This window comes from Enhydra lutris, unplaced genomic scaffold (genome assembly GCF_002288905.1).
Source record: "Enhydra lutris kenyoni isolate GAN:26980312 unplaced genomic scaffold, ASM228890v2 scaffoldscaffold11, whole genome shotgun sequence".
Taxonomy (NCBI): Eukaryota; Metazoa; Chordata; class Mammalia; order Carnivora; family Mustelidae; genus Enhydra; species Enhydra lutris.
This window is the reverse complement of record NW_019154095.1, coordinates 27619183-27646967: the sequence shown is the minus strand read 5'-3', so window position 1 is coordinate 27646967 and position 27785 is coordinate 27619183. Positions and strand designations below refer to the sequence as shown.

The 27785-nt window shown below is 40.9% G+C and overlaps 1 protein-coding gene across 1 annotated transcript in view; it reads right to left on the bottom strand.

Moving 5' to 3' along the window:
• LOC111144511 (FAT atypical cadherin 1) overlaps positions 1–27271 on the bottom strand; it is a 117524-nt gene extending 90253 nt beyond the window's left edge. Inside the window, exon 1 of the mRNA XM_022498823.1 lies at positions 24007–27271. Coding sequence (XP_022354531.1) covers positions 24007–27271 — 3265 coding nt within the window. The remainder of the gene's footprint in view (positions 1–24006) is intronic.
• Between the last annotated feature and the right edge of the window lie 514 nt (positions 27272–27785).

Sequence of the window (27785 nt, the reverse complement as noted above, 5' to 3'; positions counted from 1 at the left end):
GCTAAATGGTCAATGGCAAAACAATAAAAAATAAACATAAATAAAGAAATGGTTGTCAACAAGTGAATGAACGAAGGAATTCATCAAGGCCTTTTTTCACTGTCTGAAATCTTGCTTCTGTGAAATTCTCCCAAAGCTTCACTTGCAAAGGCCACTGGTGACTTCCCGAAAGTCCTCATCCTTTGGGGAGCCAACCAGGATCTGAGAGTGCTGGCACACAGACTCTCTCGGGCCACAAAGACGGTCCTCCCTCTCCTGTTCTCCATCCCTACAATCTCCTGCCAGGCTTCTAGGAGAGTCCAATAAACTGGTTCTTCTCCCTAACAAGATCATAGATCCACCAAAGATCATGAGGGCTTGTTACCTGGTTCCTCATTCTCTCTGCTCACCCTTTAGAGTTATTAATCCTGCTAGCAATCAGAGTCCCTCTGAAGATGGTCATATTCCCGCAGTAACACCCAAAATCTTCACTGAAAAAAATTTTAATATAATCTAAATACAACTTAACAAAATATTGCATATAGAATTTAATAAAACTGTATTTTCCTGTTGTTTTCAAGAGTTACAGCACAGTAAAATGACTATTTAATTAATTCCACTAAGCTAACACACACGCATTCCGTAATTCACTTAAGCAAATAATTGAATAAGCAAATTAATAGTTTAGTAAAATACTGATATATACTTACCTACTTAAGAAAATAAGCTAAAATTAATCATGTTTATTTTTATTTAAAAATGTATTAAATCTAGGAGTGCCCGGGAGGCTCAGTCAGCTAACAGGTCATGATCCCAGAGTTGAGCCCTGTGCAGGGCTGCTTCCTGTTCAGCCTAGAGTCTGCTTCTCCCTCTGCCCCTTCCAACCTCCCCCAACCCTCTGCACCTGTGGTCTTTCTTGTGCATGTTTTTTTCTTGCTCTCAAATAAAATCCTTAAGGAAAAAAAAAAATGAATGCATTAAATCTATAAGAAATTCTTCATTCCATAGAGCCTTATCTACTCCACTCAGGTCATAAGAACCACGGGAATTTGACAATAATAAACTAGATCATCTCCTTTAAAAAAAAAAAAAAGAATTTTTAAAAGATGTTTTTAATTACCTTTTTTTTTTTAAAGTCTGCGAGCTGGACTGAACCCCCTCTCCAATTACACTCTCCTCACCCCAGATGGGAGGTTCCACCACACAGCGTTTTCAGTGCTTTGTGCTGGACACGGAATGAGTCTATAGAAAGGCCAGAGTGTTTTTGCAAATTTCCTGCTGATGCTCATACAAGACTCACTGACTACTGTTAACTGTGCTTTGTCCCGAGAAAAATGTGCCTGCCCTCCATACCTGAACATTCCAACGCACTGAAAGTAGAACTGACACTTGGCCTCTTTCCAACAGGATGAAATAACTACGAAACTTCTTAGGAAACTTTAAATAATTACCATGTATTTTCCAGGGCAATCAATATTTCTTTTCACAAGTCAATGACTCTATGTTAATCATCAGTTTGGGGTTAGCAAGGGGAAAAATAAATAAATAACACAGGTCCCTTTACCTCACCACTATTAATCCCTTCACCCCACCAGTATTAACTGCAGCAGGTGACGCTTTCAGATACATAATTTAAATAGGGTAACAAAACAAAAATGTAGCAAATCTAAACTTACAGGGTAACCCTCCAGATAGTGTAACATAGTAAATATAAGAGGTGCGGGTTTTCATTTACCATTCTGTGTTCAGTTGGACTAACTGAAAATGTTAATCTCTTATTGTTTTTGGCAACTTTCTTTATTCTAAAAATCAAGTCATGAATTTCAGGAATTCAGCAAGCAAAACCCCATCTGTGCATAAAACACTGTATCTAAAAAGAAGAAAAATCAACCAGTGTCCTAATCCCTTGGGAAAAAAATATAGACAGCCATAGTCTCAAAACCAAAACGACTGAGAAGTAACCAAGAAGCATGCACCCTTCTCATCTGGCCTGTGATTCACCTCACCTTTCTTTCAGTCCTGAAGGGCTTTCCAAGGGCATCACCCTTAAATGAAACAAAGCATTCCAAAAAGGCACGGGCATTCATATGAAGCACTTTTCACAGGGACAGCAAGAACAAGTCTTACATTTCATGAATGAATAAGCTGTAATGAAGCATTTCTCTCTGTCCTTAAATAAAATTTCAAATAGTTGATGGCGCGTGGGATGGCAATCAGAGAGCGTTAAATGACCACGACCATGAGAAAACTAATAGGAAAGCCAAACTTCCCTATGTTTTAGTTAGAAAATAAATTATATGAAGACCTAGAATTTTACTTCAATTGAAAACTCTTCATTGAGATGTTCTTAAAATCACAGATTGACAACCAACAAACAGAGGTCTGGGGTTGCTTGAGAGCGTCTATAAGTAAGGACTATATATTTAAAAAAAAAATGTTTTTAACTTCAGTTAACTTTGCCTTTGAATACATCTTAGAGGTTCTTTTAACTTCCTGAAGGATTTAGCCAGTCATTTCCAACCTGAATAATGCTTTCTATATATGGGATTCTGTAATTAACACAGATCTCTGATTTCCATAAAGCCAACCTACATTTGGTTACTTTAAAAAACAGGGAAAACTTTGTTAACTTCTGCAAGAAACTACTTTACTCCCTCCAACTTAGGTAAGAAGCATGGCGCTCTCTCCTAAAAAGGAACACAATGGCAGACCCTGTTCTGTCTGGTAGGTAGGCTGCACCATCAACACATCCAAGTTCACTGTATGTATTTGTAGACAGGGGTCCATTTCTAAGCAACCAGGCTGGAGGAATCTGCTGCTATAAGGAAATCTACTTCCCTTTGTTAAACAGTCTAATTGTAATGTCACAAAAAACCAAAATTAATCAAATCCCTACTCTAAATTCTTTGACTCTCTGACTCACTTTTAACAATCCCTAAAGCTTGAATTCAAATATGTACAGGAAGTAAGCACTGGAAGCATTGGGGAAAAAAAGCCCTAAAGAGCTGTAATCAACCAACTGTTCCATTAAAACAGACAACCACTGTCTGGTTTAGAAAAATAATGGATTTCTTACTTCCAGATGATTAAAGATGCATCCATTCAGTACGGCGCCTTTAGAATGAGTCCCCCAAGGCAAGTAAGGCAGAAAGTTTGTGTACCATAATTATTTGTGAATCTTCTTCCCTACCCAAATTTGGAAGAAACCATGTAGAGATTTTTTTGTCTCCATACCTCCTCCCATCTTCATCATTTTACCAGTAAACTGGACTCTAAAATATCAGTTTTTGTAAGTTACTGCAATTATAAGTATGCAATATGAAGCAAACAAAAATAAAATATTACTGGATTTCTCAATGAGGATTCTTTTTTCCCAAGGGCTCAATAAAATTACCTCAGTATATTGAAATCAATGTATTAACCTCATAATATCTGGGCCTATATTATAATTTTAATATTTAACTCTTAGATTCATTGCCTAAATCATCAAAACTTTTTTTTTTTTTTTTAAGCTGTTATTTGCCCAATTACGTTTTGAATAGAAACCTGTGTGTTTTACCTGCTTCATATTCTTTCCTGGGTCCTTCCCTTAATAGCTGTCAAGAACTGCTTACTGCCCGATAAAAGATCTTTGATAATTTGTTCTGAAATCATCCCATGAATAAGATAATTTGTCTCAATTCAATCACTGTGCTGCTGAGTACATATATGAGCTATGGAACTTGGGTCATATCAACTCACAAGGACCGCTTAGGGAAGAAAAAGAGAAGAAATTGTATTGTTGGTTGTAACAGTAAAAATTACTTTTTTTTAATTACTTTACTCTAGTTGACATGCTCATTATATTTTAGTTTCACATGTACAACAGTGACTTGACCATCTCTATGCTTAGCACACTAAGTGCAGTCACCATTCAACATTGTTACAATATCACTTGACTATATTCCTTATGCTGTGCTCTTCATCTCCATGACTAATTTTATAACTGGACATGTGTACCTCTTTACCTCATTTTTAATCCCATTTATTACTTGGAAACCCTCACAGCAGCTCAAATTAGAAATTCATACTAAACAGAGGCTTTTATGAACAGTAGCTAACCGAGTGAAATAAAAAGCCTCCATTTTTACAGGTCTTCCCCAAAGGACCTTTCTCTGGCACACATGAGACACCTATTTTTTTTAAAAAAAGACAAGTTAAAGAAATAAGCCTTACGAGGTCACTGGGGACAAAAATCAAAAAAAAAGCTAGGCAAATCAGAATATGGTCTCAAAAAGCTGGTTTATAAAAAATAAGAATTTTCAAACACACAACCAGACACATAACTAACAACCACCATTTCAATTATGACAGTTCCCTGAACGAAGCAAGTTTTTTCACCAAAAACACTGGCCCCTTTCTGGTTTCTTATTCTTAAATCTAAACAGTTAGTGTCAGCAAGAATGCAGAGGGATGAATATTCTCAAACTGCTAATGAGACTTTTGTTTCTGGATAAAAATGCAGCAGTTTGTTTTGTATCAGAAAAAGCTTTTTAAATTTTTATTTTCTCTGACCCGGTAATTCTGCTTCCTGAAATTTATGTGAGGGCAAAACAGAAACACACCAACAAGGAAACAATTTAAATGTTCTAAATCGGGTGTTATTCTAGATAATAAAGTTTTTCTCTCTCTGATGACATTCCATATAATCAAGAATCACGTTCTGTAAGAATACTTAAGAATCCTAAAAAGCCGTGGATATGTTAAAAGGATGTCAACATTATATGTGCACCATGTATTTACTTTTTTTTTTTTAATCTAGTATCTGGAGATGTAGAGGTGTGTGTGTGTGTGTGTGTGTGTGTGTGTGTGTGTGTGTATGTGTGTATACAGTACACACAATTTAACAAAACTTCTAGGGTGCTCTGGACAGTAGAGTTTTAAGAAGTTTCTTCCTTCTTTATATAATAGTCTACATTTTCCCAAACTTCTACAGTGGTGATATATTGTTTTATTGGAAAATAAAGCTCATTTTAGAATGTGGGTTAGGTCTCTGCCCATTTTGCCCAAATGCCTGAACAGAAAATCAACTCTTCAAAGAAAAAAAGTCAACATTATATAATCATTTTCAAACTCCCCTTCCATGACCTTTAATGGGACTTCTAAAGCTAACAGACTCCCCAGCAGGAAATAAAGCTGCTGCGGAAGGGATGCACCCACAGAGACAGGGCAGGGCACGCAGTCAGTGGCTTTGGCAACAATTTCCTTTTATTATTCCTTCGCTCCCAAGTGCTTTTCAATTCCAGGAGAAGCCTGAGGAAGTTAATAGGTCCTTAATACGGTGCTCTGCTGCCCGAAAGGATTCCTGTTCACAAGGTAATAGTTGCGACCCCCACGGGGCCCTTTCACACGGGCTTTAGCAAAACCCCTGCAGTGAGGCGGCCCCAGGGCATCTCTGTTTTCCGAAGACCAGGCTGTGACCTAATCAATGGGGTCCCCAGCAAGATAATCCCTACATTCAACAGTTCTGAAGAAACGAACAGGGATGGGGAACCAGTTCAGGCTTTACAGAGAAATGCTATTTACCTGTCACAGTGATGGTTCACCCGACAGGGGTTTAAGGGGGGAAAAAAAGGAAGAAGAAAAGAAAAAAAAGAAAAAACCTCCAGGCGTTTCAGCAGACTTCTGGCCAGCAGCACAAAATAAACATATTTACTGAAGCTTCATTCACAACTTTTGATGTGAAACTGTGGAAGCCCAAATGGAAACAGGTAGATCCGTGATCTCCAAGGGCAGGAGTGCGAGAACATAGTAGATTTTAAGAGTCTGTGTCCATTAAAATGCCAATAAAAATGGTCATGACTAGAATAAATACTAGATGACTGCAAAAGTCATCTCGGTGTGCACGTCCCAAAATTTACACAGAAAATTCCAAAATCTAAAAATATGACTTTTTAACTCAGAAAAGGACAACATCAAAACAACACAAAGAGCAAGTTTATGTAAGAGGGACTTCTCTTGACTGCCCATATTTCCAAAGAGAAGTATAAAAAATAAGGGCTTTGAATTTCTTATACAGGTTAACAATTCTGTAAACCCACAAGAACTTATTTGTTAATGACTGAAGGCTGCTTTCACTTGGAAATGGCAGACTGCATCTAACCAATTCTTTTGGAAAATAACTGCAAATTTGTCTTGAGACATGATACTTTCAGAAAAAGATTTATATCTCATAGGTCAAATCAAATTAGATTTTCCACCAACCCCAAATATGCCTGCAAAAAAAGCAATATGAATGGGCAAATTAAATAACAGATGTATATCCTGGAAAACAAAAAAGGCACTTGATTCACTCAGAATTTTATAAAAGCTATCACTGGACAATTTTTAAATTGAAAACAAAATTCTAATTTGAAATTAACTGTTAGGTTGTTTTCTGACATCCATTAACACAAAGCAAGAGAGAGCCCGAGTCAAATAATTGCAAAATGAGTTTCCATCTGCCTCTGACACTAGTTTAACATCACAAGAACTGCTTTACTGTAATATTTTAAAAGCCATGCCAGGATCTAGGCCATCAGCATCTTTGACAAAGAAATTTTCTGCAACACCAGCATAATGCGTTTCTAACATCCTCAGTGAATGCCATTAGAAGAGGGTATCTGCCTCCCACCAGCACTGAACGCAACACGCAAAATCACTTAACCCTTTCCACCTCCCCATCCCGCAAGGGCACGCCAGCCAGTCTTGCCAGAAGGGACAGACCACGGGGGCCACCACCTCACCCAGGTGACTGAACCTCGCTTTTCATCCACAAATATTCTTTAAAGTGGCTGAATTCTACACAGATCTCTAAACCTCTGCTGTGGTAATGGACACTGGAAATGGGGCTAGTCCAAATTGAGAGGTGTTCCTAAATGCATGATACACACTGATTTAAAGATGTCACGTGAATACAAGAATGTAAAAGATCTCATTAGTACTTTTCTATGTTGATTTCAGATTGAAATGACCCTCTTCCATCTGCTGGATTATATAAAATTTATTAATAAAATTAACCTCATCTGTTTCCTCTTTAGAGTGGCGACTACAATATTTAAAATTACATATGTGGACGGTATTACTGAGCAGTGCTGCTTTAACCTGTTAGCACAACTCCTTTGGAGATTTGAAAAATAAAAAGCAAAAGTAAACACTGGCAGAATTTATACAATTGTGCTAATATAAACTGAAAATCAGCTCATGTTTTCACATGGATACTCGTATCTAACAGAATCTAAACAATGGAATACTTCCAATAAACGTTTTTATGGTACATTCTGGGACAGGAAGTGTTTTGTTGTTTTTCATGTATACAGGTTGTACAGTTTAGGTACCTATAATTCAGGATCATCTCTAATTCCAAAACAGAATTTATGACTGTCACTCTCTAAGATCACTGGTCTTCTGTAGTCTATATTCAAGATTCACTATTTATTAAAGTATCAAATTTTAGGTCAGCACCTCTAGATTAGGTTTCTCATGAAACCTATATTTCTGTTATAGAATCTCTATTTCATCCCATGAAAGAATTTTACTTTTTTAAGATTTATTTGAGAGAGCACGCGCACACAGCAGGGAGGGAGAGAATCTTTAAGCAGACTCCTAAGCCCCAGGCAGAGCTCAGTCAGGATCCTGACATCATGACCTGAGCAGAAACCAAGAGCTGGTCACTTAACTGACTGAGCCACCCAGGCAACCCCTCATGAGAGAGTTTATTAGAAACTTGACCATTTCAATAATGATCACTGAACTCTCTTAAGCAGTAAACAACGGCAAACACTTACGCTTTACTGAGGTCGCTTGTTTTTCTCATCTTTAACAGTGATTTTTACTTGCTTTTCTAATGTCTTTGAGGTAAAAAAAAAAAAAATACTAACTGGGGTTTCCTTATATCTTCTCTAAATGAACCCTGTGAAAGATACAAGTTTCCTTTTCCACATACAAGTCAATGTGTTCAAAGACATTAACTCTTCCAAAATTCCCAGACAGAAACATTAGAATATTTAGTGCATCAGTATAATTAGGAATTTCTGTTTCAAATCCTGTGATTTCTATTTCAACTCATCACAGAGCCTTATTTCCTATTTATTCTGTTGCAAATATGTCCCCTAACAAATCTCATACAAGCCAAATTTAACATAACAGTAAGCAGCACTACAAAATGCATCTTTATTTTTAATACATTGCCATTGAAGCTGAAACTCAGCAGAGACAACAGGGATGTGTATGAAGCCCAAAGACACCAAAGCAACACTGGTGTTCTCCCCTCTATTCCTGTTTCTATCTTCACCTTCACGTTCCCCAAATCTTCCACCTCCTTCTCATGCCATTTCCCCCACATCTTTCCTCTTCTAAGAAAAAGCAATAAATGAGTGAAATAATTTCTGACAAATTAATTAGCAAGAAAGGTGGTACTAATGAGCAAAAACGGGATCCGGAAGCAGAAAGCCATGGTGGAGAACTCCCTGCTGCCTTCTATTCCTTAACCCACCTCTTCCTTCCACATTAAAATGCAGTTCAAGAACTGGGATCCTCCCAGGGGCAAGAAACTTAAGAACTCTTTGTGACAGAAACTGAGATAGAGAAGGAAGAGAGGGCTACTATCTAGATATCGCCAGACCTCATGCAATCCTCCTGGTATCTCTTAAAGGTCTAGCTTAAGTAGAAACTTATTAAAAATAACTTGAAAAAGTACTTTAATACTAGTAAATGTTTTAACAGCATTAAGAATCTGAATATATAGCTGAGTAAGGTGTAAGTTTTTTAAGACACCACAGATATTTTCCCCATTTTCAAAAGCCTTTAAATTCTTGTGCACATTTTATATCCAAAAGGAACATCCTCAACAAAGGGGGAAAAAAAATCAGATAAAGTATCTCTACAGTAGACTAAAAAATGAACCCCAAACTTTGCAACTCCTCCCATCAAGACAGGCAGCCTATTTTCTTACCTGCTGAATCACCTCATGCGGACGACAGGATGGGGGGAAAGGAGTATGTACGAGTTCTGAACCTAGGCCATGAGATCTAGCTACTTCTCTTGTCCAGCTCTTAGAAGCCTGACATCCAGGCTAGGCAGCTGAACAATGACACACACAGTCCCCAGGAGCCCCTGCCTACCGCCAACATCCAGCCAACTCCCAGAAGCCAAGCCACCAAGTTTATCAGCAAGGGACCTTATGGGAACAAATCCAGCTGAAACTAGCAAAGGACAAACCCAGCGCGGGTCCGGCCCAAACTGCCAACCAAATGAACTGTAACCCAAATAAATGGTGGCTGTTTAAAGCTGCTACATTTTAGGGCAGTTTATTTCCCAAAAGAGGCTAAATAATACAATTCTCTCTATAATTTCCTCCACAGTGCTTATTATCAGCCCATATAGAGTAAAAGTTACAACTGAGCTTTGGACATCTCTGCACTTGACCCACCACGTTTTCTAATCTCCCTCATCTAATCTAGAACCTAGCCATCATCTCCCCATTTGTGTAATTCTCACCTGTTCTCAGGTGTCCAATGTGCCTCCTCAAACAGATCTCTACCCAAATATGCAGAGAGAACTTCCACAAAGGTTTTCAGACCTTCCTTTAGTCATCCAAGGAATTCTTTATAAATTAGAAAAACAGAATTAACCTAAGAAGCTACTGCTGTCTATTCACATGGATGAAAGGGTCACAGAATTAGAGACCAGGGTAACGAAGGCAGACGAAGGCCAAGCAGAAGTTTTTTTAAAAATTTGCTATTCAGATGCATTCCTTTATGTGAGAAAAATATTCTTAGTTTTCGCATACTTTATTCTCCTTCAAAAAGCCTCATCACTGGATTTCCCTTAATTCAACTAGGCTTTAAAAGAAGGGTCTGCTTATCTGTAAATAGCACCCCATCAGCAGAAACAACAAAAGACTTAAAATAAACACAAATAGCTTTTTAAAAGGTTACATTTATACTGCTCAATTTAATCCAGGAAATGGACAGTTTCAAAGACTCTGTGAATCTCTAGAGGTAATTACTTCTTTGAAGCTTTAGGAAATTCACCAATAGTGATAATAACAAAAATAGATCCTACTGACAGTCTTTCAAAAGTTGAAAATTTTGCCATATAATGTATAATGTAAATGGATATTCATCTATTATACTTAGAAGTAGGGACGACTGGGTGACTCAGGCGGTTGGGCAGCTGCCTTTGGCTCAGGTCATGATCCCAGGATTCTGGGACTGAGTCCCACCTCGGGCTCTCTGCTCAGCAAGGAGTCTGCTTCTTGTATTTCCTTTACTGCTGAATCACCTTATGCAGATGACAACAAGCTTATCAGCAAGGGACCCTCCCTTCCTCTCCCTGCATGCTCTCGCCAGAGCACCTGTGCGCGCTCTAAGTGGATAAATAAAATCTTAAAAAAAAAAAAAAAAAAGGAAGTAGTATTTTCCATTCCAGAGGATGCTAGAGGCAATAGCCCACTCCACAGCCCAAGAAAACAGCAAGGCCTCACCCACTATTATGCACCTGAAACATCACAGATTTTAAGATTTCTAACTCTAGGCTTTGGTACTCAATCTGACATATTAAGTTGTTTCCTCACAGAATGAAATATAAACAAAAGGAAACTGCACTGCTACTGAAGTGTTATGGATGTTGTTGTAATTTTCTTGTTTTTAGCTACTTCAGAGGTACAGAACGAGAGGGCATTTGAAAGGGAAGAGCAGTTTTAACCACACTGAAAGAACAGGCATCCTCAGGCACATACGACACTTCCAATGGATACAGAAAGGAAATTCTAATTGGGAGTAGAGAACAAATTTAAAACATCTTTCCCAGTAATAGTTACTTATGGGTTTCCTTTTAATATTCTGGAAAAATCGAACTCAAGTTCAAATTGGACCCGTTCGTCAAGTGCTAGCTGGGGACCTCCCACACACATGCCAGGAATCCAGGCACCAGCAATCTAGAGCAAAACAAAACAAAGTCCCTACCTATGCTCATAAGGCTTAGATTGTGGAAGAAAATGACCAAAGCAGATTTTTAATATGCTAAAATCACTCTTGACATACACTACATGTAAAACACCACTGAAAAAATTATGAGCCTTAATTTATAAAACTTTATATTCTGTAGATGTGATGATCCTTAGTTTGACTTATTTTAAAAATCAACAGTACTGAGCTAATTAAAACCAAACATGGGTATTATTCATGTTCATGCTTTCTTAATCAATCAGCTTTCATCTTCTACATGAGGCTCACACACTATCAAGAAAAGATACTTCTGAAAAAGAAAAAAAAAAGTATTTAGATCAAGCCTTTAAAAGAAATTGAGTTCTATTCTGATGCTTCACCCAACAAATTAACTCAGTATTACACAGCAAATTCATCTTTTTTCCATTAAAAATGTAAACACCTTCAGCTGAGCAAAAGATCAAAAGAACAACATTATGTGACAAACTTTTCCTGGGTTTATCAAAAGATGAACATCACTGAGTAAGTATTTACTAAATACCAGCTTTGTGCCTAGCACTGTCAGAAGACAAAGAAAGATGTCTGGGACTGCCTGATGTCAAGCAGCTTTAAGAGTAAATGTGCAGGGCGCCTGAGTAGCTCAGTGGGTTAAGCCGCTTCCTTCGGCTCAGGTCATGCTCTCAGGGTCCTGGGATCGAGTCCCTCAGCAGGGAGCCTGCTTCCCTCTCTCTTTCTGCCTACTTGTGGTCTCTGTCTGTCAAATAAATAAATAGATAAGTCTTTAAAAAAAAGAGAGAGAGAGAGAGTAAAGGTGCAAATAAAAATATTAAGAATTAAAAACAAATGAATTTCAGAGGAACTTTTAACTAAGAATTTACAGTGGGACTGCTTTAAAACACTTTAAAGTTAATCCAACTTTAAAGTCATTTTCCAAAGAGCTGTTCTTGCTTTCAACTAACCAAATGTCTTCAACTTACGAAAAAGAAAACATAACTTCCTGAAAGATTCCAGAATAACTGTTTACAAAGACTCATCTCCATGGGTCAAAAAACATACTGACTTGAAGGGATAGGAGTATAATTCGCAGATCAGAACATTTTGCCACATATACATTTATTCCATCTGTCACTATAAAGTTGTTCACCGCTCCTTTTACAATAGGAGAAAACCTCCTTTTCATTATGAGAAGAGCACCTGTTAACAACAGGCATTATCTTTCATTTTTTTCTTTTGTATGGAATAAGGGACTCTTGACACAAAACTAAAATGGTTTATTAATTCCCAAATTCTCTGATTTTTTAAGCCCATTTAAATAAAATCCAGTCTGAGAAGAAAGTTAACGTTATGATTAGAAGTCTGACAGATTATTCTACCTTAATAAATAAAAGCATGCTAGCAGAGCAGCAGAGGTTTCCATGGTAAACTGCCAACACAAGAGATCAGATCCTGGCCTAGAGGGCTGCTTCACTTAAAAATAAATGTATTGTTAAAAAAAAAAAAGATATATTGTGTATTGTGTGTACTGCAATTATTTTACTGTAATTGTCTTGTCACTTACACAGGAGACCAGGCTGATGACACAGGTTTGTAAAGAACTACAGGCCACCGCATCACTTGGAGGCGACAGAGTGTTCTGAATTATCTCAAGCACACACCAAGTATACAGGAAAGTGGCTGCTACTCATCTACCGTACACTGGCTCTACCTTATTTATAAAACAGCAATGACACCCACTGTGGAATAAGCACATGTAAGACTAAAAGCCATGAAGTGTATACAAATAGGTGCAGCTGTTGAGCCTTTTTCAAATGCATGTCACTACGACAGTCACTATCGTCATTACCATTACCATCACCACCACCATCACCACCATCATCACCTCCACCATTAGCACCTCCATCACCACCACCATCACCACCACCACCACCACCACCACCACCATTCTCCTTGCTATCTGATTCTCCTTCAAGAGAACTCATGAGGACTGGCAGCCCTGGAACTCCCAGAACAGAGAGAGATAAACCCAGAAATCCCGGGACATGAAGATTCAGCTCTTCACGAGCCTCCTGCTACGACAACCTAATTGCAGTCTCTGAAGACAGAACGTACAGTTTTCCACAGATTTTCAGAGGTTTCTATGATGTCAAAACTATTAAGAACCAGTGCCTGGAAGTCTAGAAATGGCAGGAGGTAAAGGAAAGGTTTCCCTCAACCTTATGAGTACCATCATTAATATGGTACAATCGGTTTGTTTGTTGTGCAAACAAGGACTACACGTGGCCCTGTCGGCCCTGTCGGCCACTGTGCTTAGGAGAGGCTAGAAAAGGAGACAAGACTACTCTGTCCTTGAGTTCTGGGAGACAGACAAGAAAGAGATAAACACCACCCTGACATGTGACAGAAGAACATACAGAAAGTGCTCCTGGAACAAAGCAGACTACCTATTCCAAGAAAGGCAACAATAGCTTGAGAGGCCAACCTAACCGATGTTTACTGGGTGCCTCTTTTGTGAGTCCAGTGGTTAAAGATTTAGCATCCACACACACAAGAAGCTCACAATTTAGGGGAAAAAGGACAAATACATATTCAAACAAGAGTGATACTTATAGTAATATATATTTTTTAAAAAGACATACAAAAAAAGAAGAAAAATGAGCTCCCTAAGAAGGAGAAGGCTTGTCAGGAGATATTTATTATGCAGTCAGGGTTAATAAGAGCCCATCTAGTGGTCAATGTGTCACCCCAAGGCAGGGAGACAGGACACAATGGGGCAGAGCAGGGCGGGGAGGGCCTGGCTCCATCTGGCTGAAGCACAGGGGACGGATGGGAGCCAAGGAGAGAACACGGACTAGTGGCAGAGGGAGGCATGTCAGCCTCACTAAAAACTTCGGGCTTTATGTAAGGGAGACACCAAATGGTTTTAAAAAAGATCTGATGAGAGACAGAAGGCCCCTGTTTCAAGAATCAGGTCTGTATTACCACAATACCCTCAAAGCCCACTTCAAACCACATCAATCTTTATTATACCACTTTTACACACACACACACACACACACACACACACACACACACACACACACACACAAGAAGACTGCACAATTCAATGGCACGAGGTCAGTATGTACCATCATCCCCAACACTCATCCTATCTTTAGAATTTCATACAGGCCCTACATGAACACAGCATATTACCGTCTAATTTTACTCACGAATTATTGGGACAATCTAGGGAGATAACTTAGTAAAAGAACTTGAAAACAGTGCTGGTTCACAACAAGCATCCAATTAATGTGACCTATCATTATATACAGATGATGGCAGAAAAAGCTTGGGCACCTGGGTGGCTCAGTCGGGTAAGCCACTGCCTTTGGCTCAGGTCATGATCCTGGAGTCCTGGGATCAAGTACCACATCAGGCCCCCTACTCAGTGGGGAGTCTGCTTCTCCCTTTGACCCTCTTCCCTCTCAAGCTCTCTCTCTCTCTCTCAAATAAACCTTTAAAAAAAGAAAAAGTTCATCAGCAATCAAAAGATAATATGGGTTAAATAACCACAAATGAGAAATAATTCTTAAGAAACTACGGAAACCGCTAGGTAACTTTTTTCAAAAAGAAGAAAAAAAAATCATTGAGGCTGAAACTAAAAAGACGACAATCCTGACAAATCTCTTCAGACAGGTCAGCTCACGCAGCCATGCAGAGGCCCTGCCATGCAGCGGGTTCCACACCCTCCTCAGTTCTTCCGGAGCGGCCACCGTGTCACCTGCAAGGCAACTTCACTGGGCAGGCTGCCCCAGCAAGTGCACGTTCCCTGGACCTCCTGTCACTGCCGTTACACCGGGGACCTGCCAATTCAGCAAGTACAGGCATGTGCCTGTGAAGAGGAAGCTTTCCAAGCCCATTTATTCCCGGGAACAAAGATATGAAAGACTGTGCTCCATGGCATGCTGTCTTGGACAGGATATTTATAACCAACATTGCTTGACTTTTTTTAAAAAGTGCCATGAAGGTAACTGCAAAACAACACTGTACAACATACAAGCAAACAGATAATAAAATCCTGACAAATCCAGCCTTACGAATGAAAATAACCCACAAACTGGGACACCTGGGTGGCTCGGTCGGTTAAGCCGCTGCCTTTGGCTCAGGTCATGATCCCAGGGTCCTGGGATCAAGTCCTGCATTGGGCTCCCACATCGGGCTCCCTGTCCAGCAGGGAGCCTGCTTCTCTCTCTGCCTCTGCCTGCCACTCTGCCTGCTTATGCTCTCTGACAAATAAAAAATTTTTTAAAATCTTAAAAAAAAAACAACCCACAAAATCAAAACAACAGGAACTCAATGGTTAAAAACCAAAATCCAACAAGGGACAAAACACTAAAATGTTTTAAGATCCACTCAATTTTCATAATTGGGCAAGGTATGCAATAGGAGGAAAAACAAAAACAAAAACAAAAACAAAAAAAAACAGGCCAGATATTAGCCGAGCATTAGATGTCTACACACTGAGGCCACTCATCAAGTTATGAACACTCAAGTCTTCAGCAAGTCTTGGAACATAAAAATTGTCCCTTGCCAAGAGGGCTGAGAAGGAGAACAAGTTCACTGGCACAAACCAGATGGCCAGTGAGGACAGATGCTGAAGCCAAGACCTGCAATGAGGACAAGGCCAGAGAACAAGGACTATCAGGACCGTGATTCAGTGGAGAAATGGGGGACTGTTAAGTTAACGTCAGCTATTCATTCCGTGAGTTAAAATTAGTTTTAAAGGTTAGCCAGGACCCTAACAACCATCTAAAACATTGTTTCAATGAGAAAAAGTTCCAATTAACATCCTGTACAGTTCACACCAGCAGCATTTTTATTTATGAGATGACTGGACCTTCACAATTACAAACCAGTCCGTCTTCACTAGGGAAAACTCACTGTCTGTACTCAGCACGAGTCCCCCACTACTAACCACTTCACTGGAATAATCTTAAATTGCTTAAATGCCACCCTACATATTTCTAAAATCCTGTTCACTTCAATGCTAAAGACCAATACATTACCTTGAGAAGAAATGGTGGAAGAAGACTGTTAGAGTCAATACTCCTTCAAGACCAAGTCTCAAATCTAGGATTCAGGTTTCCAGCCAGCTCCACTCAACCCAGTTCAGCCCAGAATCCCACCCCACTAGTTTTTGGGGGCAATCGGGTGGCTCACCATTAAGCGTCTGCCTTCAGCTCAGGTCATGATCTCAGGGTCCTGGTATCGAGCACCGCATCAGGCTCCCTGCCTCTCCCTATGCCCCTCCCACTGTGCTCTCATAAATAAATCTTCAACTAGTGGTTTTCATTTTTTTTTTTAAAGATTTTATTTATTTATTTGACAGACAGAGATCACAAGTAGGCAGAGAGGCAGGCAGAGAGAGAGGAAGGGAAGCAGGCTCCCCGCTGAGCAGAGAGCCCGATGCGGGATTCGATCCCAGGACCCTGGGATCATGACCTGAGCCGAAGGCAGCGGCTTAACCCACTGAGCCACCCAGGCGCCCCAACTAGTGGTTTTCAAATGGGCTTCCTGAGGGCATCTCCAGATCACTCTGTAAAGGGTGAGAGGCAGTGAAGTGTAGTGTTGGCGGGCCAGCTGGTTCTGCCACTTAGTACCCAAGTGGTCCTAAGCAAGCGACTTCGCTTCTCTGTGAATGTCCCCTCACCAATAACACCGGGATAGCTATCTATCTGGTAGTTGTGACAACTAAATTAATGGAAACACACAGAGTGCTTGGAACAGCCGCCAGTGGTGACAGTGTCTGTGGTTTATTCTAGGACGCCCTTCATCCTTATCATCATCACCGAAAGCACAGAGCATATTTTCAGTTGTTTCTACTCCATCCTGGATCTGGCCCATACACATCCTTTAGGATTATATAAAGGCAATGCAGAGCTCCCCCCCACATTCTGCAGAATACCACCTGTATCTCAGCCCCGAGAGATTTACAACCCAACTCCTCCCCCAACCAGTACTCAATCAGGACCTCAAGCACCAACTTGCTCAGTATCATACAAATAACTAAAGAGAAGCGGATCCGCTTTTCTCTTAAAACAAAATGAACTTCTTTAGGATTCCTAATTAGATTCTATTTTCACCTTAACATACTCCAGCTTCAGAGGAGGAACCTACCCCTGACAGAAATGATATGCCCTCCCTGCCTGGACTCAGACAGAGACACACACACACACACACACACACACACACACAATTAGATTCTATTTTCACCTTAACATCCTCCAGCTTCAGAGGAGGAACCTACCCCTGACAGAAATGACATGCCCTCCCTCCCTGGACGGACGGGGACACACACACACACACCCGCGCAGACTGTTACACACACACACACACACACACACACACACACACACACCCCGCACAGACTGTTACTCCTAAACACACACACACACACACACACACACACACACACACACCCGCACAGACTGTTACTCCTAAACCCAGCAACAGCACATTATCATCACATAATTTCTGCCAAGCCCTAATTTTCAATCTCACTGTGGCTAAGAAGTCGGTTCCTTTTCTGTTCAACTTCTTGAGGAAGAGAACAAAAAGAACAAGACAGGAGCCACTGCATAGGAGACAGGAGATGCCCACACCAAAGCCCCTCCAGCGACAAATCTGTGGACTCCCTCACGCGGCCTCCCCCCAGTCCCTGTTCCAGTCCGTGCTGCCAGACACTCTAGACGCAGCTCCAGCAGCGGGAACAGGTCCCTCCACAGACACCACACTCCTCAGGACTGCCCAGCTGTTAGCCACTCTTACAGACTTTTTGGTCCCAACACTTGAGGTCATTAATATCATTCTTTGCATTCTATGTCCTGTCATGCCAGCAGGCCCTAGGAAAAAAACCTAGGTCCTCGGCTGTATGCATGATACCCTACTTTAAGTTGGGAAAGTGTTTTGTTTTAACTGGAGTAATTAAGATAATTAAAATATTCAGACTTCGGCCAGATCAGAAAGAAGCCCCGGAAACATCTGCCCTCTCACTGAGGTCAACAATAAGGTTAGCCTGGATTGAGGGGTGCCTGGGTGGCTCACTGGGTTGAGCCTCTGCCTTGGGCTCAGGTCATGATCTCAGGGTCCTGGGACAGGGCCCCCGCATCGGGCTCTCTGCTCAGTGGGGGGGGGTCTGCTTCTCCCTCTCTCTCTCTCTCTGCCTGCCTCTCTGCCTATTTGTGATCTCTCTGTCAAATAAATAAATAAATCTTAAAAAAAAAAAAAAAAAGCCTGGATTGAAATTCCCTTCTGGTCCCACTATACAAATCTGTTCATTCTGTATCCCCTAACCAAGGAGAGCCAGGAGCCAGTCCCCAGATGGGTAATCCAGGAACCGAGCAGTAACACTCCCTCGTGGTGTGAATGCAACCATGGACTCTTGTGCCTATTTTCCCTCCCATACTTCATGAATGGTGATTTATCTTGTTGTAAGAGCTGTACTTCCACATTAATTCTTCCCAAGTCTTTTCACCAAAATGTAAATTTCAATTCAGAAACCACAACTGGGATTCTAAGAGCAACACGGCATTAGTAAGTTTAGAAATTTGTAAGTTTAGAAAATTGCTCTTATCTTAATGAAAAACATGGTCTCCCCAAATAAGTAGAGAAGTATAAGTGGAAAAGGGCAACCCTCTTACTGGGATGCATTATACTAACAGCCAAAAACTGTACCAAAGTACTCTAGACCAATGAAAACATACTTAAGGCATCTCATTACAATACATACATCAGGGGACTAGACCCCAATTACCAACAATTAAAAAAAAAAGAAATCTTTTGGCCAAGCATGTTTCTAGACATTACCTTAGGTTAAAGGCTAACAAGAAGCTGCACCTTTTTACTGATGCTCAAGTAATAATTAACTTGATGTGTACCTACTGGCCAGGAACACTAAGCTGAATTCATTCCTGAAATCTGCAAGAGGGATCCTCCAGATTCTGTTCTGCTCAACTCTAAAGCTGACAACAAAGCAACTGGGCACATACATGAACTGAAAATGGGGGTGAATGCTGAGAAGCAAAAAGTCGGACAAATAAAAATCTAAATGTGAAATTACACATGCTTCAGAGATCTTCCACTAACATTTGTTAAATCTGCTTTATGACCAGCCCTGTAGGTTTTTCAGGAGACAAAAGGGAGGGGGTGATTTTAATAAGAGCCCTGGAGATTGGCTCTCTAACAAGACCTATTTCCCAAATCGTTTTTCACCGAACCTCCAAACCCAAAACAGACGAGCCATCATGTGGGCACAGATTAGTCAGGACAGTTCACCAACATCCAGAGGCCACTCCAGGGAAAGCATGTGACACAGTGAGAGATTATCAGAGGAGTCAAATGACAATCACCCCCACGCAGGGATTCCATTTACCTCCTTGCAAAGCCAATTAGCAAAATATGTACAAAATGCAGAGCTAACAGGACTGTAACATTTGCCTACATATTTTAGGTTGTTCATTGAATTTCTAGTTAAAAAAAAAACTAAAAAACTACTTTTCAGGGGATGTTTCAAATTTAAGTAGTTTTTTTTTTTTTTTTAAAGAACAGGACCATAAAAATAGTAAGAACTAAATTCAGATTGCTGATTATATTCTCTGTTCTATGAAAAGAATGCAAATGATACACCTATTTGACAATGCTGAAATAAGTACAATACCCAGAAAACTTACTTATATTACTCAACCAACACTATTGTTTAAAGTTAAGTCAAAGGCAAAAAGCAAACAGTTAAGTGGGCAAGTTCATGGTCCTACACAGGCCCTTCCTTGGCAATTAGCCCAGTACAATATGTTACACTAGAAAACAAAGTAACAGCGTGAAAGAAACAGGCAATAAACAGCATCTGAAGTTCTAGAAAGCTGCTATTAAAGCTGACCTGAGCCAGGCCATCTTCAACTCATGCTGACTTCATGTCCTATGGGCCCCCTGCCTGTGTTCCTGAACTTCTACTTTTCTTCATCTGACGGGTACCTCTCCACACTTTTGACCTGCACTAGGAATTCGTTAGACAAACCTCCAAAAAAGAACATACCTAATTTTACTATTTCTACTGCACCAAACATATTGACTTTTCCTGAAAGAATTCTGTACCACGACACCAACCGTCTCGTCAAGAGTCTCTAAAATAACTTGGGCTGATAATTCTATTGCCAAAAACACATCTTACAATGTGTAACAGGCCAATGTGTAAATACTACTCGATAATTTTGATTCAATTCCAGAAAAACAGATAAACATTAATCTACTGTGTTATTAAGTACATTTTTCTGTAAAGTCAAAGACTACACAACAGATGACCAAGAATTTCCAACTTTGCACCTTCAAATCTCAGTATTTATAGAGATACTCAACAGTTTCTTACATATTCACCAACCCCACTGCCCAGTCTCACTTCCTCCCCTCATCCCCCTCTAAGTACCACCAGGAAGCTCTGACACTGCCATTCAGCTCTGAAAACTACTAATAGATTTCAGAACACGGACCTGTTTGGTTGGTTGTTTCCCCTTTTTTCCTGGTAGTAAGAATATCCCAATCTCTTAAATTTATAGGCAAAAAAATACTCATTTCTAAATGAGTCTTTAGAAAGCAACAAAAGTGGTGCCTGGGTAGCTCAGTGGGTTAAGTGGCTAACTCTTGACTCCAGCTTGGGGAGCCCCACACCAGGCTCTGTGCTGAGCATGGAACCCGCTTGAGGTTCTCTCTCCCTCGCCCCTGTTCATATGTGCTCTCAATCTCTTTAAAAAATAATACATACACACATAAAAAGCAACAATAAAAATACTCTTTTCCCTTGAAAGAAAAACCCAAAAGGCAGTGCTCACATAATTTAAGTCATCAGGTAATGTAAAGTAAGACTATGGTTCTATTTTCTGTCTCAACTTTAACTTGTACCAATTCTTTTTAGGCTTTCAAGAGCGAAAAGGAAAAAAGGAAAAAAAAAAGGTAGGAATAATGGTCTTTAGGAAATTCACAAACATAGTCATTGTTTCAGCTGCAGTTCTTTAAATTTTGGATATCCTGCATATACCTGAAAATTCAAATTAATACCGGATAGTATGACTATATATATATAAATTTCTCTTTAGGTGAGTGACTAAAAGAAAACAGCATAACCAACAGCAGTCAGTTAAACTATTATTTAAAAATCTAGCTCTAGCAGCCATCTTCTGTCCCCAGGGGTGAGCACCTCATCTCAGCTGGGCCACTGGAGACTCACGCTGAGCACCAACCCTACTCCCCTGTCCCTATGTCATCCCCCCGACCCTGCCCCTGCAGTCCCACCTCTGCTCCAACAAGATGAGAGACATGATGGTGAACCAGGAGAAGCTGGCCAAACAGTGAACACAAATGCACATCGGTGGGAGAAGACATGCTCGTCAAAAGAAGGTAGTTCACAGAACAGCTACAGCAGATGATAAAAAAAACTTCCATTTTGCTTGAAGAAGTTAGAGGGAAACACGATTTCCAGTATGAAAGGAGTGACTGTGCTCAGAAACCAAGGAGCAGGGATGCGCGGCTGGCCACTGTTGCCATGCAGGCCTACCCCGCAGAAAACACTCCCGGTGACCACACTGAGACATAGCCAAGACAGAAACACTACCTGGCATCTCAAAGCAACTAGGTGCAGATGGTCTGACCAGTCCAAGAAGACGGGCTGCCGCTCTGCCCACACAACCTGCAGATGGCAAAGCCCCACTTACTGCTGGAGACCAGGGTAACGGGGACATTCCAGATCGTGTACCAGTTAAGAACAAAGCAAAGTGAAAGGAGTCAACTTCTAAAGAAGACAGAACCTGAAGAAGTTACTGACAAAGGCTATCATGTATGAGCACTCCTTTTTAAAATGTGGTTCTGGGGTCCATTAAAATCTAGAGCCCCAAAGTCCAAGCCCCGTGGACACTGCAGCTCTTTTCAGTTTTTGCTTAGACACAATTCATTCTTTGCAGCTAATTATGCTGAAGAAGCTGGGAATAATGTTTGAAACAAGGCTAATAAAATTCTTTGCCTAGTATACAGTTTTATTTTTTAGGCCATGGAGACTAATTTGTACATAAAAGCAAAGTGGTTTATAGAAAGCTAATCATGGCCCCATCATACAGCTGACAATCTCATGAAATTTGATTAAAGATTATAAATGGCAGTATAATGTAAAAAAATAAAAATAAAAATGTGGTATTGTATACATTACACTGAAATTAAAAAGTTAAAAAAAAAAAAACCCAAAAAGAAAAAGTAAATCTCTAGAAACTAAAAGAATAAGTAAAAAACGAAAAATAAAAATCTGGTATTTTAGATGAGTGGCATATAATCCATAGATACATCTAACACAGGTGAGTGGTATATAACTCATTAGAAAAAGAATCCCTTTAATAAACAAAAGTACATTAAAATATAATAGCCTCCAAAATAACTGATTTCTAGGATAATTACATGGTTCTTGTACTTTATACATATTAGATGTACACATGGTTGTTGGGGTGGGTGTTAAGAAAAGAATTTACTTGTGGTATTGCTGAATATAAACTTAAATTTTCAATATATTAAGAAAAGCATCTTTTTTAGAACGGATATGTTCACAAAGGAAACATCAAGGAGATTAATAAACTGAACTCCATCTAGGACAGTTCACCTAGCACTGTGATTACTACCCAGTTTCCTTCTATTTCCACTATCATTCTCAGAGGGCAGGACGTTCAAAGCCAAAATAATCATTAATTTACTCATATGTCAGTTTAACACTTAATGAGCAGTTTCTACATGCCTGGTACTTCTTGCTAGGGCTAAGGACAGAAAACACAGGCGCTAAAAGCCTCTCCTGGAAGGTGGTACGGGGCTGATTGTGTCCCCCAAAATTCATGCGTTCAAGTCCCAATTCCCAGTACCTCAGAACGTGATTTGGAGATAAGAACTTAAAAGAGAGAAATAAAATGAGGTCATCAGGGTGGTCCCTAATCCAACAGGACTGATGTCCTTATATGAGATCAGGACCCAGACACACACAGGGAAGACAATGTGAAGATAGAGGGAGAAGACAAGCCAAGGAGAAAAGACTCCAAGAAAACCATGCCCACACCTCCAACTCCAACTTCTAGCCTCCCGAACTGTGACAACACCAGTGTCTGTGGTTTAAGCCACCCCATCTGTGCACTCTGCTACGGCAAGCCCTCTCCATCAGGGAGACGGACCCATAACTCTAGTGTCTGTGAAAAGCAGCTACATTAGAGATCTGCACAAAGTACCAAACAATACACACTCTAGCCTAAACTGGCTGTCTTGGATATTCTGGTTTTAGGCTCTTACTCCAGGTGGAAGAGTCCCGTAACAAAGCATTCCTACCATCTCTAAGACACGAACAGACTCTCTAACACATGCTGGGCAGACTTCACACGTTATTTCACTTTATCGCCCACTCATCTTGCAGCCATTTTGAGTGAGCCCATCTCAGAGAAGACGTCCGTCTCAGTAAGATAACTAACTTGTCAAGATCACCCTGAAAAGAGCCAAGTTCCCTCCATGCAACACGGACCTGCCCTGCTTCTGATCCTCAAAAAAACCTGGAGGACCTCCTAAGGATAGCAGCCCACATCATGGAAGTTTCAGCAGAGCGTTCTCTGTGCACTGTGTTGTCTCCTAGGGGTACAGTAATCTCTGAGAGGTGTGCTGGGTAGTGCGAGGGGCTGTTCTAAGTCTGCAAAGAGTCTGGAAGGGTTTCTCAAAGTTACAGCAAAACCACAATTAGGCCTCTGATAATACAGAGCACAAACTAAAAGATCAGTATCAGTGGTGATGATGACACTTTTCTCCTGGTTTCTTTTTGTTTTGTTTCATTTTTTTGTTTGACTCATTTTATGCCAAGTCATTCAGGTTCCTTAATTCCAAACTCATTGCTTACTACACAGAGAGACACCTATAAAAGAACAAAAAGCATGCAATATGTACCCTGACAGAGGTCAACGATAAAGCAGCTAGCGCCAGGCAGAAATTTCCTTTAGGAAAACCACAGTAGTAAGAACATATTTACCTGTTTCTTCATCTATTTTGAAAACACCAACACCAGAACCATCTCTAATGGAATAGCGGATCTCCCCATCTCGTCCTGTGTCCTCATCATGAGCAGATACTGTCAATATGGAGGAGCCAATAGGGACATCTTCTTTCACGACACCCTTCTCCACGAAGCTGGAAAACACTGGTGGGTGTAAGTTCTCGTTCACATCAATGACCTCCACTTCAACATAGCAAGTGGAAGACAGAGAAACTGGCTTCCCTTTGTCTTTGGCCCTCATGGTGAGATTATACACTTGCTTCTTCTCAAAGTCCAAATGGTGTACAATTCTGACTGCTCCACTGAGTTTATCCACATCAAAGTGTCCTTCTCCATGGTCCAGAAGACTGTATCTCACTTGGCTAGACTGGCCTAAGTCAGGATCATAGGCCTCCAACCACATGATTATGGTTCCTTCTGGAAGGTCCTCTCGAACTTTCACACGGTAATTAGGGGGCATGAATCTAGGTGGGTTGTCATTAACATCCTCTAATGATACCTTCAAAAGCACAGTGGAAAGCAACTGGGGCTCTTCTCGGGCTTGATCCCTGGCCTCAATCTTTAAGTAATGCACATGCTGTACTTCTCGATCCAAAGGGTACACGATTTTAACAACTCCCGTCATGCTGTCAATGGAAAATTTATCTGTGTCTGTAAGAATAGAGTAGGTCACATGTCCATTGGGCCCTAAATCTTTATCTGTGGCTTCAACCTGGATGATTTCACTGTTCAGCTCCTTGTCTTCGCTCACTTCAACAAAATAGCTCTCCTGCAAAAACTCTGGGGGATTATCATTGGCATCCAGAACTCTGATGTCTAGGAGACGCCAAGTGGCCTTCTGTGGTATACCAAGGTCAGAGACTGTAATGTTCAGGGTGTACTTATCTGTTGTTTCACGGTCAAGTGGTGATAAAATTTTTAGCATTCCAGTTTCCATGTCAATAACGAAGCAACTGTCCTCATTTCCTCCAGAAATAGCATAGACCAGTTTTCCATTGAAGCCAGTGTCAAGGTCAGTAGCATTCATGAAAATTACGTTGGAACCCACTGGATGGTTTTCTTTTACTTCAATGCCAGTTGGAAGGGTACTTCTGAACTGAGGCGCATGCGCATTGACAGAGTGGGAATCGAAGAAAATATCCTCGACCTCTCCCTGACTGTGTAACTTATTTGCCTGCAGGAGCTTCTCCGCCAGCATTTTGGCAACGCCGGTCTCTTCACACTGCAAGTGCACTGGCTTGCGCCTGGCGGCCACGGTTAGATTAACATATGACGGGGTGGCGAAATTTTCTCCATCTGTAGCTGTGATTCTCAGGCTCTGAAAGGACACCCTGGTCCCTACGCCTTCCAGGAGTGACTGCTTCAGGGACAACACCCCAGAGTTGGGGTTTAAGCTAAACAGATCTAGTTCATTTCCGGCTTCAATCTGGTATTGGACCAACTGAAGTTCGTCGGCATCGATGGCGGAGACGGTGGTTATCTGCTCCCCAACACCTAGATCCCTCGGAATCGTCCCCTCACAGTTGATTTTCTCAAACAAAGGTGTGTTGTCATTCAAGTTATTCAGAGTCACTGTGGCAAGGACTTCAACTTCCCGGCGGTACGGCAAGCCCCAGTCTGATGCTCGGATCCTCAGAGTATAAACTCGAGGCATCAGTTCATAGTCCAAGTCTTCTGAAGTGCTCACAGCACCAGTGAAATGGTTAATGACAAACGGCACGTGATTTAAGTTTGCAATGCTGTAGGTCACATACCCGTTCTCACCCTCGTCAGGGTCTACCGCACTCACGCTCAAGACCGTTGTCCCAGTGGGCACATTCTCATCAAAAGAGGCTTTGTAAGCGGTCTGGGTAAATTCAGGGGGATTGCTATTTGCACTTAAGACTTTAACCAAGACTCTGGTGGAGGCTCTTCTGTCACTCGTTGTTACCTCGAGTTCAAAATGGGACGCCTGCTGTCTTTTAATTGGTTCTAAAATGGAAATGAGACCAGTGTTGTGATTTAAACTGAATTTAGCTTTTCCGGGTGTACTTTTAAAAACATACCTCAAATGAGAGTAACTAGGCGTGACTTTCACCATGACCACAGGTGTATTGGAAGGAGCAAATTCACTGATCTCCGCTCTATAAACATCTTTTTCAAACTTGACCAGGCCAGCTTTGAACTGCGGAGAAGTAACACGAATGACTTTTACAGAAGAGAACTGGGGAGGAGTCCCTTTATCTTTAGCCTGCAGTGTCAGATTATAGCCAAAAGGATGACTGTCCCAGTCGATGGCACCCACTGCTTTGACTTTATATTCTTTGCTCCCCGGGGAGGACCTCACTGTTCTAAACTGTTGAAGGAGGTCGCCGGCCACAATGCTTAAGGAAGCTATTTCCCCGTTGGGACCCTGATCGCAGTCCTCCACGGTTACGATGGCATACGTTGGGTCCTTGTCCAGCTCTGACGGGGACAGCGTCACCGCAGTTATGACAGGAGCACACCCGTTGGCCTGCTCCACGTGGACGGTCAGCTTGGCCATGCTGCTGATACCACTGCTTCCGTACAGTTTCATCCCACGGTCCACAGCAAGAATCTCCATTTCATAAAGCCTGGTCTCTGCATAATCGAGTCTACCAGTTAAAACTACCACACCGCTGGTTGGGTGAATTGCAAACATGTCTGTTCGGTCTTTGAAACTGTAGTAAAACTCTCCATTGGTTCCTATGTCTGCATCCGTGGCGCTGACTCTTGCAATGCTGGTCCTTATAGCTGTGTTTTCAGGCAAGGAAACACTGTACGAGGTGGGTGAGAAGAGAGGTCTCAAGTCATTTGTATCCAGCACTTGTACCCTGACCTTTGCTCGGGCTTCAGCGTTAGTATTTTTTTCAATGGCTTTGACTATCAGGGTGTAATGGTCTTTCACTTCTCTATTCAGAATAGCTGTATTTCCTCCTTTGGTCCTTATTCTTAAGAAGCAAAAGTCCCCAAGAATGTACTCTTCAGCTTTGAAAAGGTTTTCGCTGTCTCCGGAGACAATTTTGTACCGTAGCTCCCAAGATGGATCTGTAAGGTAAATACCCATCTTCACAGGATGCCCCACATAGGTTTTCGCTGCAGAGTTCTCGTGCACCGTGACGTTGTACTGGAAATGTGTAAACTGGAGAGGCATCTGGGCAAGTGTTTGGCTTCCATCACCATCGTCAAAATGCTGGAGGAGGAGGAGAAGAAGCGGAAGCAAGACCAGGGGTCTCCCCATCGCTTAACCCTCAGGAACCTAAAATAGAACAAAGAAGTAAGAATCAAGACCTCAAAGAAATGAAACAAACAATGTAAATTTGCTCTGTTAGTTTGTCTGGGACCTTACATCTTAATAAAGTATTGTACATCTGTATGAAACGTAAATAAATGTAATAGTTATTAGGTTTTCCCTGTTTTCCAGGTATCAATACCTCTAACATGTCTGGAATTACTAGGTTTAGGAGAATCTTTTTCTCATTCTTAGATGACTCAAGTTAAAGAATCGTAAGGCGCGTCAAAGACTGCCAACTATTAACAACTAAGTTGTATTCTGATATTTAAATCTTCAAGACAAATTGTTAACAAAGGGAGACATCAAACATTTTTTAGGTTTACTCATACACAATAAATTTAATGCCGTAAAACTCAGAAATTTAATGCCACTATAGTACCCTAAGCTCAAGAAGCTTTGAACAATTAATTTAGGACAAAAACTCTAAAAGGTGGTTTCCTATGACCTCCCATAATGACAT